This window comes from Salmo salar, chromosome 11, assembly GCF_965601325.2.
Source record: "Salmo salar chromosome 11, fSalSal1, whole genome shotgun sequence".
Lineage (NCBI taxonomy): Eukaryota > Metazoa > Chordata > Actinopteri > Salmoniformes > Salmonidae > Salmo > Salmo salar.
The window spans coordinates 106,218,152-106,237,183 of record NC_138301.1 but is presented as its reverse complement, the minus strand read 5'-3'; the positions used below and the strand labels follow the sequence as shown (position 1 = coordinate 106,237,183).

The following is a 19,032-nucleotide window of genomic DNA, read 5'->3' as shown; positions in this document are numbered from 1 at the left end:
GGAAGAACTGGGACATTTTCAGCTTCTAGTAATTGTGTACAGATCCTTGTGACATGGGGCCGTGCATTATCATGATGAAACATGAGGTGATGGCGGCGGATGAAGGGCACAACAATGGGCCTCAGGACCTCGTCACGGTATCTCTGTGCATTCAAATTGCCATAGATTAAAAAGCAATTATGTTCATTGGCCGTAGCTTATTCCTGCGCATACCATAACCCCACCGCCACCATGGGGCACTGTTCACAACATTGACATCAGCAAATCGCTTGCCCACATGACACCATACACGCTGTCTGCAATCTGCCCAGCACAGTTGAAATTGGGATTCATCCATGAAGAGCGCACTTCTCCATCGTGCTAGTAACTGACTTCAGGTGAGCATTGGCCCACTGAAGTCAGTTACCACGCCGAACTGCAGTCAGGTCAAGACCCTGGTGAGGACAACGAGCACACAGATGAGCTTCCCTGTGACGGATTCTGACAGTTTGTGCAGAAATCCTTTGGTTGTGTAAACCCACAATTTCATCAGGTGTCCGGGTTGCTGGTCTCAGACGATCATGCAGGTGAGGAATCCAGATGTGGAGGTCCTATGCTGGCATGGTTACACGTGGTCTGCAGTTCTGAGGCCAGTTGGACATACTGCCAAATTCTATAAAATGTCATTGGAGGTGGCTTATTGTAGAGAAATTAACATTACATTCTCAGCCAATTGCATGCTCCCTCAAAACTTGAGACATCTTTGGCATTGTGTTGTTTGACACAACTGCGCATTTTAGAGTGGCCTCTTATTGTCCCCAGCATAAGGTGCACCTGTGTAATGTGGAGGCGAAAGAAACGCACCCCTGTTTAGGCGAGGTGTTCCTGTGTAACGATCATGCTGTTTAATCAGCTTCTTGATATGCCACACCTGTCAGGTGGATGGATTATCTTGGCAAAGGAGAAATGCTCACTAACAGGGATTTAAACAAATTTGTTCACTAAATTTGAGAGAAGTAAGTTGTTTGCGTGTATGGAACATTTCTTGGATCTATTTCAGCTCATGAAACATGGGACCAACGCTTTCCATGTTGGGTTTTATATTTCTGTTCAGTGTGTATATATAGATTTAATTTTTTTAATATATGGAAAAAGTATGAACTTAAACCACGTAGAAAGTGTCAATTATTATAATGAACGAATTAATAAATCATTTAATTTCTCAACTATTTTTCTTCAATCACAGTATTTTCAATCTAGAGATTTGTGGTCTCAAACCAGTGAGTTTATTAACATTATTCATCAATAATATGGGCTAAATTGTATTATTGACAATGAAAGAGGTGGGAATGTTGTTCCCTTCTCAAAGATTTATTACATTTACTATCAATATAGCATTAAAAAAAATATCCAGATGTATTTTGCTGATTTATTTTTTTTAGACAACTTTGGTCCCGAGGCAAAACTTGTTCACAAAAATTGTCTTCGTCTGTGCATTGTTATTTCGTGTGTGTGTGTGTTTCACTGTAAATCTGCTGCTCGTGGATGAAACGTCAGATGCCATTTGTGTTTGCTCCTCCCACCGACAGCAAGAAACCAAGTTTTTATGACTGGGATGCTGTAAATCAGGGTTCCCAATTACTTTGTCATGGGCCAATTCTTCCTTGAGCGGATGATCGGAGGGCCGGAACATAGTTATACATAATTTGAACAACGCAAATTGACCACAAGAATCCCAAACTGTTATATCGTATTTGACAAAAACAGAATAGTTTCAAACCTTGATTAAATTGGTATACAATCACATATGCCCCTCTAGTTATGCCTAAGAATACTTGAACAGATTTCCTCAATTAAAATCACTTTGAACTCATTTCCTGGTGATTGTACAGTGTTTTATGTCCAAGAACGAACATTTCTTATTATTTGTGTTCAGAAAACTTGGGAGGCCAAATAACATCATCCTGCTCTAGATGTTGTTCTTTTTGTTTTTCGTTCCGGCAGCCACCAGCACTCCTTTGTGGTATGGACAACCCACTCTCTCCTTGCTGCTTCTCCGACTTACCACCTGACAGGGTAAATGTACCCTGCCTGTGCTGTGTGTCAGTGTGTTTGTTGTCACTCCTCTAGCCATGAATCCTCAGCATCTAGTGGTGGTGGTTTTGACCTTGAATTCCTGCAAGCTAGAGGCCACTAGGCCACCCACCCTCCCTGTAGAAACACTAGAACCCACTAGGCCACCCACCCTCCCTGTAGAAACACTAGAACCCACTAGGCCATCCACCCTCCCTGTAGAAACACTAGAACCCACTAGGCCATCCACCCTCCCTGTAGAAACACTAGAACCCACTAGGCCATCCACCCTCCCTGTAGAAACACTAGAACCCACTAGGCCATCCACCCTCCCTGTAGAAACACTAGAACCCACTAGGCCATCCACCCTCCCTGTAGAAACACTAGAACCCACTAGGCCATCCACCCTCCCTGTAGAAACACTAGAACCCACTAGGCCATCCACCCTCCCTGTAGAAACACTAGAACCCACTAGGCCATCCACCCTCCCTGTAGAAACACTAGAACCCACTAGGCCATCCACCCTCCCTGTAGAAACACTAGAACCCACTAGGCCATCCACCCTCCCTGTAGAAACACTAGAACCCACTAGGCCATCCACCCTCCCTGTAGAAACACTAGAACCCACTAGGCCATCCACCCTCCCTGTAGAAACACTAGAACCCACTAGGCCATCCACCCTCCCTGTAGAAACACTAGAACCCACTAGGCCATCCACCCTCCCTGTAGAAACACTAGAACCCACTAGGCCACCCACCCTCCCTGTAGAAACACTAGAACCCACTAGGCCATCCACCCTCCCTGTAGAAACACTAGAACCCACTAGGCCATCCACCCTCCCTGTAGAAACACTAGAACCCACTAGGCCATCCACCCTCCCTGTAGAAACACTAGAACCCACTAGGCCATCCACCCTCCCTGTAGAAACACTAGAACCCACTAGGCCATCCACCCTCCCTGTAGAAACACTAGAACCCACTAGGCCATCCACCCTCCCTGTAGAAACACTAGAACCCACTAGGCCATCCACCCTCCCTGTAGAAACACTAGAACCCACTAGGCCATCCACCCTCCCTGTAGAAACACTAGAACCCACTAGGCCATCCACCCTCCCTGTAGAAACACTAGAGCCCACTAGGCCATCCACCCTCCCTGTAGAAACACTAGAACCCACTAGGCCATCCACCCTCCCTGTAGAAACACTAGAACCCACTAGGCCATCCACCCTCCCTGTAGAAACACTAGAACCCACTAGGCCATCCACCCTCCCTGTAGAAACACTAGAACCCACTAGGCCATCCACCCTCCCTGTAGAAACACTAGAACCCACTAGGCCATCCACCCTCCCTGTAGAAACACTAGAACCCACTAGGCCATCCACCCTCCCTGTAGAAACACTAGAACCCACTAGGCCATCCACCCTCCCTGTAGAAACACTAGAACCCACTAGGCCATCCACCCTCCCTGTAGAAACACTAGAACCCACTAGGCCATTCACCCTCCCTGTAGAAACACTAGAACCCACTAGGCCATCCACCCTCCCTGTAGAAACACTAGAACCCACTAGGCCATCCACCCTCCCTGTAGAAACACTAGAACCCACTAGGCCATCCACCCTCCCTGTAGAAACACTAGAACCCACTAGGCCATCCACCCTCCCTGTAGAAACACTAGAACCCACTAGGCCATCCACCCTCCCTGTAGAAACACTAGAACCCACTAGGCCATCCACCCTCCCTGTAGAAACACTAGAACCCACTAGGCCATCCACCCTCCCTGTAGAAACACTAGAACCCACTAGGCCATCCACCCTCCCTGTAGAAACACTAGAACCCACTAGGCCATCCACCCTCCCTGTAGAAACACTAGAACCCACTAGGCCATTCACCCTCCCTGTAGAAACACTAGAACCCACTAGGCCATCCACCCTCCCTGTAGAAACACTAGAACCCACTAGGCCATCCACCCTCCCTGTAGAAACACTAGAACCCACTAGGCCATCCACCCTCCCTGTAGAAACACTAGAACCCACTAGGCCATCCACCCTCCCTGTAGAAACACTAGAACCCACTAGGCCATCCACCCTCCCTGTAGAAACACTAGAACCCACTAGGCCATCCACCCTCCCTGTAGAAACACTAGAACCCACTAGGCCATCCACCCTCCCTGTAGAAACACTAGAACCCACTAGGCCATCCACCCTCCCTGTAGAAACACTAGAACCCACTAGGCCATTCACCCTCCCCTCCCTGTAGAAACACTAGAACCCACTAGGCCATCCACCCTCCCTGTAGAAACAATAGAACCCACTAGGCCATCCACCCTCCCTGTAGAAACACTAGAACCCACTAGGCCACCCACCCTCCCTGTAGAAACACTAGAACCCACTAGGCCATTCACCCTCCCTGTAGAAACACTAGAACCCACTAGGCCATCCACCCTCCCTGTAGAAACACTAGAACCCACTAGGCCATCCACCCTCCCTGTAGAAACACTAGAACCCACTAGGCCATCCACCCTCCCTGTAGAAACACTAGAACCCACTAGGCCATCCACCCTCCCTGTAGAAACACTAGAACCCACTAGGCCATTCACCCTCCCTGTAGAAACACTAGAACCCACTAGGCCATTCACCCTCCCTGTAGAAACACTAGAACCCACTAGGCCATTCACTCTCCCCTCCCTGTAGAAACACTAGAACCCACTAGGCCATCCACCCTCCCTGTAGAAACACTAGAACCCACTAGGCCATCCACCCTCCCTGTAGAAACACTAGAACCCACTAGGCCATCCACCCTCCCTGTAGAAACACTAGAACCCACTAGGCCACCCACCCTCCCTGTAGAGACACTAGAACCCACTAGGCCATTCACCCTCCCCTCCCTGTAGAAACACTAGAACCCACTAGGCCATCCACCCTCCCTGTAGAAACACTAGAACCCACTAGGCCATCCACCCTCCCTGTAGAAACACTAGAACCCACTAGGCCATTCACCCTCCCCTCCCTGTAGAAACACTAGAACCCACTAGGCCATCCACCCTCCCTGTAGAAACACTAGAACCCACTAGGCCATCCACCCTCCCTGTAGAAACACTAGAACCCACTAGGCCATCCACCCTCCCTGTAGAAACACTAGAACCCACTAGGCCATCCACCCTCCCTGTAGAAACACTAGAACCCACTAGGCCATCCACCCTCCCTGTAGAAACACTAGAACCCACTAGGCCATTCACCCTCCCTGTAGAAACACTAGAACCCACTAGGCCATCCACCCTCCCTGTAGAAACACTAGAACCCACTAGGCCATTCACCCTCCCTGTAGAAACACTAGAACCCACTAGGCCATCCATCCTCCCTGTAGAAACACTAGAACCCACTAGGCCATTCACCCTCCCCTCCCTGTAGAAACACTAGAACCCACTAGGCCATCCACCCTCCCTGTAGAAACACTAGAACCCACTAGGCCATCCACCCTCCCTGTAGAAACACTAGAACCCACTAGGCCATCCACCCTCCCTGTAGAAACACTAGAACCCACTAGGCCATCCACCCTCCCTGTAGAAACACTACAACCCACTAGGCCATCCACCCTCCCTGTAGAAACACTAGAACCCACTAGGCCATCCACCCTCCCTGTAGAAACACTAGAACCCACTAGGCCATTCACCCTCCCCTCCCTGTAGAAACACTAGAACCCACTAGGCCATTCACCCTCCCTGTAGAAACACTAGAACCCACTAGGCCATTCACCCTCCCCTCCCTGTAGAAACACTAGAACCCACTAGGCCATTCACCCTCCCTGTAGAAACACTAGAACCCACTAGGCCATCCACCCTCCCTGTAGAAACACTAGAACCCACTAGGCCATTCACCCTCCCTGTAGAAACACTAGAACCCACTAGGCCATCCACCCTCCCTGTAGAAACACTAGAACCCACTAGGCCACCCACCCTCCCTGTAGAAACACTAGAACCCACTAGGCCACCCACCCTCCCTGTAGAAACACTAGAACCCACTAGGCCATTCACCCTCCCTGTAGAAACACTAGAACCCACTAGGCCATCCACCCTCCCTGTAGAAACACTAGAACCCACTAGGCCATCCACCCTCCCTGTAGAAACACTAGAACCCACTAGGCCATCCACCCTCCCTGTAGAAACACTAGAACCCACTAGGCCATTCACCCTCCCTGTAGAAACACTAGAACCCACTAGGCCATCCACCCTCCCTGTAGAAACACTAGAACCCACTAGGCCATTCACCCTCCCCTCCCTGTAGAAACACTAGAACCCACTAGGCCATTCACCCTCCCCTCCCTGTAGAAACACTAGAACCCACTAGGCCATCCACCCTCCCTGTAGAAACACTAGAACCCACTAGGCCATCCACCCTCCCTGTAGAAACACTAGAACCCACTAGGCCATCCACCCTCCCTGTAGAAACACTAGAACCCACTAGGCCATCCACCCTCCCTGTAGAAACACTAGAACCCACTAGGCCATTCACCCTCCCTGTAGAAACACTAGAACCCACTAGGCCATCCACCCTCCCTGTAGAAACACTAGAACCCACTAGGCCATTCACCCTCCCCTCCCTGTAGAAACACTAGAACCCACTAGGCCATTCACCCTCCCTGTAGAAACACTAGAACCCACTAGGCCATCCACCCTCCCTGTAGAAACACTAGAACCCACTAGGCCATTCACCCTCCCTGTAGAAACACTAGAACCCACTAGGCCATCCACCCTCCCTGTAGAAACACTAGAACCCACTAGGCCATCCACCCTCCCTGTAGAAACACTAGAACCCACTAGGCCATCCACCCTCCCTGTAGAAACACTAGAACCCACTAGGCCATCCACCCTCCCTGTAGAAACACTAGAACCCACTAGGCCATTCACCCTCCCCTCCCTGTAGAAACACTAGAACCCACTAGGCCATCCACCCTCCCTGTAGAAACACTAGAACCCACTAGGCCATCCACCCTCCCTGTAGAAACATACCTGATAGTATTAACTGACCCCCTGATTGTCTCATCCAGTTACATTCATTAGAGACTCCTGGATGATCATCATATCATGTGTTTAAAATAACTTGTATAGAATGTGTTGTAGATAAATATGGACTGGTTGTCCTTAGTTATGGTGGTAGCCCTAGATCTATAAATAGATCTCCCTTTGTGTGAGAATCTGATTTTTCTTTGTTAGTTTTATATATTTTTGCATTACCATGGTTTTTACGTGCCGTGTGACGAGAATGAGATTCACTATTATTATTCTTCCCAGCCCCTCTCGGTCTGATTATTTCAGCACTGCCTATCTTTGAAGTAGAAACCATTGAATCATTATTTAATGCAAAATGATTTGATGAGGGGAAAAACGTCTTCAGTCCACACAAACAACTGCCCCATTTCTAATAAAAGTGACTGTCTGGGCTTTCTTCCCAAGTGAGCCTGAATGTGTCTGACTGAATTGTTACAGCATTAAAGCAGCATTAAATCTGTTCCTGCTTAAGGAATTCCCAGGGCAGTTGCATGCTCCATTGTGATTAGGAGTGTGGAGACATGTTGGCCATGATGCATCTCATAAGAGTGCATGGTGCTACTTTTCCTTGTCTGAGAACTACTTCCCAGAGTGAGCTCCCCCTCCTCCTGCATGTCCTCAAGTTAATGGCCCTCATGGTTTAGGTGCTGTGCCCTACTAATCAGTGGAAACACTGGTCAGTCCCCAGTAATTATAGGCCTAATTAAAGTTTCTGTAGTTAACAAGATGTTGCGTCGGTGTGTTGCATAGAGTACTAGTATTGCTTCATCAGGTTCGGAGTGGAGTGCTCCTAATGATACAGCGGAATGTGGCGGAGGAGTTGAGCACACCATTATGATTGGCTCAGAGGCACCAACCAAAGCAAGTCGTGTCATTCTCTCACAATCTCAATGAGAGCATGGCGAGACTGTCTGACATCAAACCACAGCAAACCTCAACCTTCTGAACATCAGAAACTGCAATTACCACCCCATGGTTTCTGAAGTGTGAGGATGATGATAGGATAGTGCAGGGGTATTCAACTCTGACCCTACGAGCTCTGGAACCTTCTGGTTTTCTGTTCTACCTGATCATTAATTACACCCACCTGGTGTTTTATTTATTTTGTTGGTTGTTAGTTCTCAAATATTATCTGATTTTTAAATATATAGCTCCGTTATCTTTTATACATACTTTATATCTGGTTTTAGTCTTTCAAGTTTACACTGACAATGTTTTAACATCCCCAAAATTATTTCTCCCCTCACCCCAAATGATAAAAAAATGAATAATACATTTATTTTGCAGTGGTGGCCACGATTTAGCAGAGGTGGTTCACCACTGCTATCTGCATATAGGGGAAACAGGACCTCGTCACTCGTTAATGCTGTGTATTAATTATCCTTTTCCTAAAACCCCCTTCCTCAGCCTCTGTGCTGTACAGTGCATTCGGAAAGTATTCAGACCCCTTGACGTTTTCCACATTTTGTTACAGCCTTATTCTAAAAATGATACAATTTTAATTTTCCTCATCAATCTACACACAATTTCCCATAATGACAAAGCAAAACAGTTATTAAAAAAAAAAAATTCCAAATGTATTTATAACATTTACAGAAGCATTCAGATGCTTTACTCAGTACTTTGTTGAAGCACCTTTGCTAGCGATTACAGCCTCGAGTCTTCTTGGTATGACGCTACACCTGTATTTGGGGAGTTTCTTCCATTCTTCTCTGCAAATCCTCTCAAGCTCTGTCAGGTTGGATGGGGAGCGTTGCTGCACAGCTCTTTTGAGGTCTCTCCAGAGATGTTCGATCAGGTTCAAGTCCGGGCTCTGGCTGGGCCACTCAAGAACATTCAGAGACTTGTCCCGAAGCCACTCCTGTGTTGTCTTGGCTATGTGCTTAGGGTCGTGGTCCTGTTGGAAGGTGAACCTATGCCCCAGTCTGAGGCCCTGAGCACTCTGGAGCAGGTTTTCATCAAGGATTTCTCTGTACTTTGCTCTGTTCATATTTCCCTCGATCCTGACTAGTCTCCCAGTCCCTGCCGCTGAAAAACATCCCCACAGCATGATGCTGCCACCACCATGCTTCACTGTAGGGATGGTGCCAGGTTTCCTCCAGATGTGACACTTGGCATTCAGGCCAAAGAGTTTAATCTTCGTTTCATCAGACCAGAGAATCTTGTTTCTCATGGTCTGAGAGTCTTTTGGTGCCTTTTGACAGCCCGCTTGGAGTTTGCCATGTGCCTTTTACTGTTGGTGGATTGCGGCAGAGAAGGTTGTCCTTTAGGAAGTTTTTTCCCCCATCTCCAGAGAGGAGCTCTGTCAGAGTGACCATCGGGTTCTTGGTCACCTCCCTGACCAAGGCCTTTCTACCCCGAGTGCTCAGTTTGACCGGGAAGCCAGCTCTAGGAAGAGTCTTGGTACCTCCAAACTTCTTCCATTTAAGAATAATGGAGGCCACTGTGTTCTTGGGGACCTTCAATGCTGCAGAAATGTTTTGCTACTCTTCCCCAGATCTGTGCCTCAACACAATCTTGTCTCTGAGCTCTGTGGACAATTCCTTCTACCTCATGGCCTGGTTTTTGCTCTGAAAATAAGGGAGAGCCGCACACTCTAGGAGCTCAGATGCAAAAAATGTATATAGGATATCAAATGTTTGCATCTGAGCTCCTAGAGTGTGCGGCTCTCCCTTATTTTCAAGTTTTCTACTCCGCTAGCCAGCACCTCGTCTTAATAGGTGTGCGTTTCTTTTTCTTCTAGACTGGTTTTTGCTCTGACATGCACTGTCAACTGTGGGCCCTTTATATAGACAGGTGTGTGCCTTTCCAAATCATGTCCAATCAATTGAATTTACCACAGGTGGACTCCAATCAAGTTGTAGAAACAGCTCAAGGATGATCAATGGAAACAGGATGCACCTGAGCTCCATTTCAAGTCTCATAGCAAAGGGTCTGAATACTTACATAATTAAGGAACCTGTTGTTGCTTTGTCATTATGGAGTATTGTGTGTAGATGAGAACAAAATAATATATAATCCATTTTAGAATAAGGATGTAAAGTAACAAAATGTGGGAAAAGTCAATGGGTCTGAATACTTTCCGAATGCACTGTACTTGCAAAACACACTCAATAAGTTCATTTTTATTATATAAATGTGTTCTTGTACTGCATGATTGTGAGCTAAACGTCTCTTTCCCTCTCTCTCCCCCTCCCTCTCTGCCTCCCATGAAGATCCCTCGTGGAGGACGACGACCCTCACATGAAAGTGTCGCTGGGGTGTGGTGACATGGGCATCTCTGCCCACCTACAGGCTTCCAAAACAGGAAACACTCGCTTCTTCACGAGCAACACACACAGTTCAGTGGTCCTTCAGGTGAGCAGTAATGGATGGGAAGGAGAGAGACCGAGAGATGGCGTTGCTTCAGAGGATGTTCAGATTGATACAGATTGATGAACCTCATAAAAGCACTAATGAAATATGCCAGGGTGATTTTCATGTGCCTTCGGAGGTCCATTGATTGATTGAAAAGCTAGATAGTCAGTATGTCTGTATGGTGTCTGAGAATCTTCCAGACAAAGGCCAAGGGTCTGATCTGGCCTTTACACAACTCTAAAAATATCTACAACACAACAAGAAATTACACAAATGGCCCTGGGATTGTTTCAATTAGGTTTTCTGTAGAAAATAGTTTTCTAAAACCCATTGGCGGTAACAAAAAGTTGTTCCTGTGCAGCACCAAACATGCTCATCTATCTCCAACAATCTAATCTCTAGTGTATGATATTTTTATGCAACTCTAAATCACAAGTCATTTTTCCTTTACGGTAGTGTTGCATGGTATACCTGTACCACAGTAATATCACAATACCAAAATGTCATGATACCAACATTTTAGAATGAAGTAGTACCATTTCATATGATACTACCACATTTCAGCCCTAGCGATCTAAAGAACCTGCTGGATCCTGTTATAAAATGTTTATGAATTCAGTCTCTGGTATGCACAGGTCCAATCATATCCACTTCACTTTCATGCTCACATCACGTGTAGCAGCTGTAATCAGCCAGCCCTCATTCACCTGCTTCTCTCCTTCTGCTCTTCATGAGCATCTATTCCTCAGTCAGTTAAAAAATATATCATTTAGCCATGATGGCGACGGGGATGCAGACCCTGATGAGTCTTCTGTTGTTAGAGTTGTACATTTGTTACATTGGAGCAGCGCAGACCGAGCAATGATGATACATTGTATCATTTCATCACCTGTTATAACCATGTTATAGGATTTCACAAACCATGTTGCGGGCCGTTTTAAACTAATCCCGGGACGCTAATTATTGGTTTGATAACAAACAATGTTGTTCAGTCATGATACCTACCTAGCTAACAACCGGGTAACTTGACAGTAGGTCAAGGCTAATTTGATTGGCTCAGGAAGAAAGGAAAAGGATCTGCTACTCATGAGATGTGCTTCAAAGGTAGGATTCATATAGGCCTAGTGTAAGCTTAAACTATACCACAAATCAATGTCTTTCTTGTGCTCCTTAAATTCTGTTTGGTGCCTAACGTTTTAAAAGTTGGGGCAGTGTGTGTGTATGTGTTTAGGAGGGAGAGAGTGGTGTGTGTGTTTATGAGAGGGAGACAGAGTAAGTGTGTGTGTCAACTGAAGAGTAGAAGGTTTCAGGCAGTGTTTTCCCCTTACTGACACAATAACATGCAGATCATTATGCAGTGTTTTCCCCTTACTGACACAATAACAAGCAGATCATTATGCAGTGTTTTCCCCTCACTGACACAATAACAAGCAGATCATTATGCAGTGTTTTCCCCTTACTGACACAATAACAAGCAGATCATTATGCAGTGTTTTCCCCTTACTGACACAATAACAAGCAGATCATTATGCAGTGTTTTCCCCTCACTGACACAATAACAAGCAGATCATTATGCAGTGTTTTCCCCTTACTGACACAATAACAAGCAGATCATTATGCAGTGTTTTCCCCTTACTGACACAATAACAAGCAGATCATTATGCAGTGTTTTCCCCTTACTGACACAATAACAAGCAGATCATTATGCAGTGTTTTCCCCTTACTGACACAATAACAAGCAGATCATTATGCAGTGTTTTCCCCTTACTGACACAATAACAAGCAGATCATTATGCAGTGTTTTCCCCTTACTGACACAATAACAAGCAGATCATTATGCAGTGTTTTCTCTTACTGACACAATAACAAGCAGATCATTATGCAGTGTTTTCCCCTTACTGACACAATAACAAGCAGATCATTATGCAGTGTTTTCCCCTTACTGACACAATAACAAGCAGATCATTATGCAGTGTTTTCCCCTTACTGACACAATAACAAGCAGATCATTATGCAGTGTTTTCCCCTTACTGACACAATAACAAGCAGATCATTATGCAGTGTTTTCCCCTTACTGACACAATAACAAGCAGATCATTATGCAGTGTTTTCCCCTTACTGACACAATAACAAGCAGATCATTATGCAGTGTTTTCCCCTTACTGACACAATAACATGCAAATCATTATGCAGTGTTTTCCCCTTACTGACACAATAACAAGCAGATCATTATGCAGTGTTTTCCCCTTACTGACACAATAACAAGCAGATCATTATGCAGTGTTTTCCCCTTACTGACACAATAACAAGCAGATCATTATGCAGTGTTTTCCCCTTACTGACACAATAACAAGCAGATCATTATGCAGTGTTTTCCCCTTACTGACACAATAACATGCAGATCATTATGCAGTGTTTTCCCCTTACTGACACAATAACAAGCAGATCATTATGCAGTGTTTTCCCCTTACTGACACAATAACAAACAGATCATTATGCAGTGTTTTCCCCTTACTGACACAATAACAAGCAGATCATTATGCAGTGTTTTCCCCTTACTGACACAATAACAAGCAGATCATTATGCAGTGTTTTCCCCTTACTGACACAATAACAAGCAGATCATTATGCAGTGTTTTCCCCTTACTGACACAATAACAAGCAGATCATTATGCAGTGTTTTCCCCTCACTGACACAATAACAAGCAGATCATTATGCAGTGTTTTCCCCTTACTGACACAATAACAAGCAGATCATTATGCAGTGTTTTCCCCTTACTGACACAACATGCAGATCATTATGCAGTGTTTTCCCCTTACTGACACAATAACAAGCAGATCATAATGCAGTGTTTTCCCCTCACTGACACAATAACAAGCAGATCATTATGCAGTGTTTTCCCCTTACTGACACAACATGCAGATCATTATTCAGTGTTTTCCCCTTACTGACACAATAACAAGCAGATCATAATGCAGTGTTTTCCCCTCACTGACACAATAACAAGCAGATCATTATGCAGTGTTTTCTCTTACTGACACAATAACAAGCAGATCATTATGCAGTGTTTTCCCCTCACTGACACAATAACAAGCAGATCATTATGCAGTGTTTTCCCCTTACTGACACAATAACAAGCAGATCATTATGCAGTGTTTTCCCCTCACTGACACAATAACAAGCAGATCATTATGCAGTGTTTTCCCCTTACTGACACAATAACAAGCAGATCATTATGCAGTGTTTTCCCCTTACTGACACAATAACATGCAGATCATTATGCAGTGTTTTCCCCTTACTGACACAATAACATGCAGATCATTATGCAGTGTTTTCCCCTTACTGACACAATAACAAGCAGATCATTATGCAGTGTTTTCCCCTTACTGACACAATAACAAGCAGATCATTATGCAGTGTTTTCCCCTCACTGACACCATAACAAGCAGATCATTATGCAGTGTTTTCCCCTCACTGACACCATAACAAGCAGATCATTATGCAGTGTTTTCCCCTTACTGACACAATAACAAGCAGATCATTATGCAGTGTTTTCCCCTTACTGACACAATAACAAGCAGATCATTATGCAGTGTTTTCCCCTTACTGACACAATAACAAGCAGATCATTATGCAGTGTTTTCCCCTTACTGACACAATAACAAGCAGATCATTATGCAGTGTTTTCCCCTCACTGACACCATAACAAGCAGATCATTATACAGTGTTTTCCCCTCACTGACACAATAACAAGCAGATCATTATGCATCTATATTCCTTCCTCCCAATCCTCCAGACAAATCACAGGTAGGCCTTTGGCTGATTTGCTCATATTTGCATTCTATGAAGTATTATATTATACACTAAGCAGTGTGAAGTTAAATTCAGTATGTTAGATTGAGTAGAAGTGTGAATTTCACTGCCAGGTTTTTGCGTAGCACATGCACAGAACATTTAGAGAATGGGAACAAGCGTCCGGGGGACAGGGAAACAGGATGCTAGGACACAGATTTCTGCCACTGTGGTATCGTGATACTCTCGGTATCGTTAGTAAAATGACACTGTAACACTAAGGTTATAATTATCCAACACTGTCCACATTTCTTCTTTTGATGTAGAAACAATTATGGAATTGTTTCCATGAACGTCAAACTTGCTATAAGCACATCAGGGTTTAGACTTCACTAAAAAGAAATCCATGTTCTCAAATTTGGAGATAAAAATGAGTGACTAAAAACAATTTTTGTCGCCCGAGAGGCGTCCGTTTCTTTCGACCAGTCGATTGGTCGAAATGTTTTAACTTCATTTTTCCATATATAGACACACACCTATGTGTTTGAATAAAACCAACTACATATTTTTTATTTAACCTTTATTTAACTAGGCTAGTCAGATAAGAACAAATCCTTATTTTACAATGACTGCCTAACCCTTGACGACGCTGGGCCAATTGTGCGTCGCCCTATGGGACTCCCGATCACGGCCGGTTGTGATACAGGGATCGAACCAGGGTCTGTAGTGACGCTTCTAGCACTGAGATGCAGTGCCTTAGACCGCTGCGCCACTCGGGAGCCCAATGCACTGAGCTCATATGCACTGAGTTTGTCTGATGTTTTAAGCACACTGTTTGATTAAATAATTAAGACACACACATGACTCAAGAACGAGCCCGACGGTCACACTTAAAAAAAAGCTAGTGCCTGTGTGACTGGCACACGCTGTCTCGCTCTCCTCTCTACTGCAGTGAAAAGGCACCACAGCAAGTGTTTATTGCGCTGTCCGTGCTGAAGCTGTGACTTCATTTCAGCCATTTAGTTTCTTACTTGCTTCTGACTCAAAAGCTATGTTACCGAAATCCCTTATTTGTTTAGGAAAAACATTCCCTGTTCCCTCAACCCTTGCTCTCTTTATGTGAAACATGAACGCATTTCATCGCATCTGACCAATAGGGCCTGACCTATCGTAGTCACATCAATAAATTGGTTATAACAAACTCCAAACACTGTAATGTCGACAGCAAAATTAATGCTGAGGACGTGAAAAAGAAACTCGAAACGGGCGAATGTTTAATGGTTTCTCAGGAGGGAAAGGGGAAGTCAGATCTGTGGAAGACATTTGACTTAGTTGTGGAAACTACAGGAGATCAAGAAAATGGAGCGTATAGGAGCAGGCGTTGCCTCAGTATTATGTGTGCCAAACAGTTGCATTTTTCTGACCATTTGAAACATTGTAAATAATGATAATGACATTACTTATTATTATTATAGTGATGATCATAATAATAACAATAAGATCATAAAAACGGAGGGAATAGGAGTGAGAGCTGCATGCATATCTGTGATACTCAGGTGCTGTTAGATTACGATATTATTTTTCTTCCTGTTTGGAACCGTGTAAACAACACAAAATAAATGATAAGTAGTACCAGTCTGTTGTAACCAAAAAAATGGAAAGCCATTTTTACAGCATAATAAATGCCAAATCTGTGAAATAGCTTTATCCGACATTTTGCCATTGCATGAGACTTGGTGTACACAGAATCAGTAGGCTATTAAACAAACTATCAAAAAGGCAACAGAAGTAGCATTTGTCTTATTTCAGTAGATTATATATGCATGATTGATAAAGCCATGCACATTTAACAGTTAGGCTATTGATTATATACATAATTTAAGTTGCGGTTTGCCCGCTCCTCAATTTTCTTAGAAAATTGGGCTAAGCCCTATTCGCACGGGACTAGTATTACTAGAGAACGTTGGTTATGTAATTATTACCCCAGAATGTCCGTTATTCCAGAGGGCGATTCGGATGGGATTCGTTTTTTCCAAACTGCTCCCTGTAATTATTTCATTTTTTCTAATAAATTGACAGTTATAACGGACGCATGGAGTTTTTTTCCCTAGTTGTGAAGACAAGTCCAGACGATAAAAGGGCTACACTGATAACTCGAGCTTGGTTTCTAAACCATAACAAACCGTCTTTGGTATAGTGTCGCCATAATATTTGAATTGAGATAGTGTGATCATAATCATTAGGATATTTTAGCGATCCGCATTAGACGTCCTAAATGCCCCACAGTCTTCAGATGTGAGCTAAACAGTGCATTTGCACTTGAGATGCGTTTTAAGGCTGTGGATGCGAAAGTGAACGTATTATTTCCCAACATTTAGGTCAGGTGTATGCTGCTTTGCGATCTATTAACAGAAATGGTTACATTAAATAGGCGAAATATTTTTAACTGATGCATTTGGCAATGTTCAATTCATACTCACAAAACGTATGAACAAAAATATTCACTGTGAAAGTTGATACATGTAGGCCCTAAAATATTTTGATTATGCGCAGCACTTCATTCAATTTATCGAATCAGTTATTGTTTTCTTTCTCAAACTGTTAGATACACCTGTAAAACTCAGACATTTATCTCAAAACACAGGGATGTCGATTCGCATAGGTCTAGTGTTATCAGAGGACCTTTGAGTTAGCCAAAAAAACAGTACAAATGACTGACATGGCAGATTCGGACGGACTAAAATGGCAGATGTGGTGTTTTGAGCTTGTGCACATAATTACCCAACCACACCCAGTACAACTAATCCCGTCCGAATAGGTTTTAAGGCAAGGACTGTTTCCTCGTCTCTGCTGCTGCTGCCTCCGCAGCATTGTTCTCAATCCCAATATGATGGTTAATTTTGCTTTTATGCACATAGCAACATAGGGAAAGGCGCATTAATTATACGGCGCACTGAAGATTGTTTCAGAACCGCATACAGTGACCATATCCAACGCGGGATAAAGCACATTTGTTATAAAATAATATTGGATTTATTAGTGTTGCACCATTATTTTTACATAATCTAACCATATGCAATTTCAGTATCACATGTCGTAGAGTGATGGACTGTGCCATCCCCGTGGCCTCCATAATGGATTAGTCCGCTGAGACAGACGCGAATAATGTGCGACAGGTGTCTTGCCATATAAAGTCCAAAGATGAAAAAGCCTGGAAGGAGCAGAGATGACTAGAAACGATTCAGTTGACCGTTTTATGTGTGGATTAATTGTTGGGGTAGAGGACCTTGTGCATTTCAGGAAAAATAACAACTCCACGTTTATATCCCAGGACAAATTAGCTAGCAACAGCAAGCTAGCTCAATAGGACAAATTGCCATAAATGTTTAATGCTTTTCGACCTGTCCCCAAATTAATATAATTGGTTCGGGGTTTTTGATATTTCAACCTGCGTGTCGTGATCGCGTCTGGTGCGGGGGACAAAATCTATTTTGCACATTCACAACGCAGTAATGCGTCACCTTTATATAATTCTAACAATCACACCCACACTAAGAACAGACTCACCCACTCTAATCACTGGCACATCTGAAGTCAGGATGCGATGTGCGTGGAGGGTCAAAGCGCATAAATAATGGTATAAATCAGGGTCACGTGTGCAAGCTCGTTAAGTTAAGATATATAAGACTTGACTTTCAAACCCATTCACTGCATTTGATAAGGAGGATGATCAGTAAATTATTCCGTTGACTCAAAGGGAATTATGTTCTAAGAACATTGAAAACTGTCTATAATGCTCTCTACAAAGAGTTGTCAAACTGATATCTTTCATGAAGTTGGATTGAAATAATTGAAATGGACTGTTGTTCCCTCAAGTTGAAATGGTCTACTTTTTTCATCGCAAGCATAGAACAAGATGTCTTCTGCATATGAGAAGATAAAAAGAAAGCGTGATAACAATTGAGTTGGAGAAGAAATCCATGATATTGTTTATATACAGTAGCTAGCTGGAAGGGAAAGACAGAGACATGGTGAGTCAATCAGTCATTGAGTCATTCAGTGAGTCAGGCTCCAAGGCCTGCCTTGCCCATGCCAGTCTCTGTCCACACGTGAAGGTCGTTACAGAGAGAGGGGCCCCCAGGCCAGGCAGGAGCTGGCAGAAAACTGTTGGACTTATCAATGTGTGACCTTTCCACACTGTGTGTATTCCACAACCTGCCACTATGATGGAGGTGTGTTGTTGATGTGTGGACTTGTTGTTAGACAGAGTGCTTCAAAGGTTTCCTTTCAACAGTGTAATAGCCTTTTAGCTGGTGAATAGTTTTTATACCTGCTGTTGAAGAGCGTATTATTGTGTTGAAAAGGTCTCAGGAACACAGCACAGAGTGGGTGTATATGTGTGATTTAGCCCAATGCTGATGTGGGTTGTCACTTAATCACATTGACACCGTCTCTGTCATTGCTGCAAGTAGGGCTGTGATGGTCATGGAATTTTGGATGATGGTAATGGCAAAGAAATAAAAATAAAAACGTTTTTTTTTGTTGACGCACATTGCCACCTTTCCTCTACTCCTGAATGCATGTGCTGCCATAGAAATATAATGAATTAGTCAATGATGGTATAATGGGTGGACTGGCGGCCATTGCGAGTGTAACTATAGCAGCATCGCATTAGTGGAAACCAAGACTGTTCTCAGGGCAGGCCTGGTTGTAGCTAGATATGTTTGAGTCATGTCGGGGACAATTTTAGCTAACCCTTTTCCTAACCTTAACCTAATTATCCTAAC

At 44.1% G+C, this 19,032-nt stretch overlaps 1 protein-coding gene across 5 annotated transcripts in view; it reads left to right on the top strand.

Moving 5' to 3' along the window:
- LOC106563441 (kelch-like protein 13) overlaps positions 1-19,032 on the top strand; it is a 71,566-nt gene that overhangs the window by 26,303 nt on the left and 26,231 nt on the right. For 3 of the 5 annotated variants that reach the window (XM_014129020.3, XM_014129018.3, XM_014129019.3), the window contains one exon: positions 10,311-10,452. In XM_014129020.3, coding sequence (XP_013984495.1) covers positions 10,311-10,452 — 142 coding nt within the window. Of the gene's footprint in view, positions 1-1,970; positions 2,056-10,310; positions 10,453-19,032 lie in introns of those variants that run through there. The other 2 variants (XM_014129016.3, XM_082958237.1) reach the window with 2 other exon arrangements.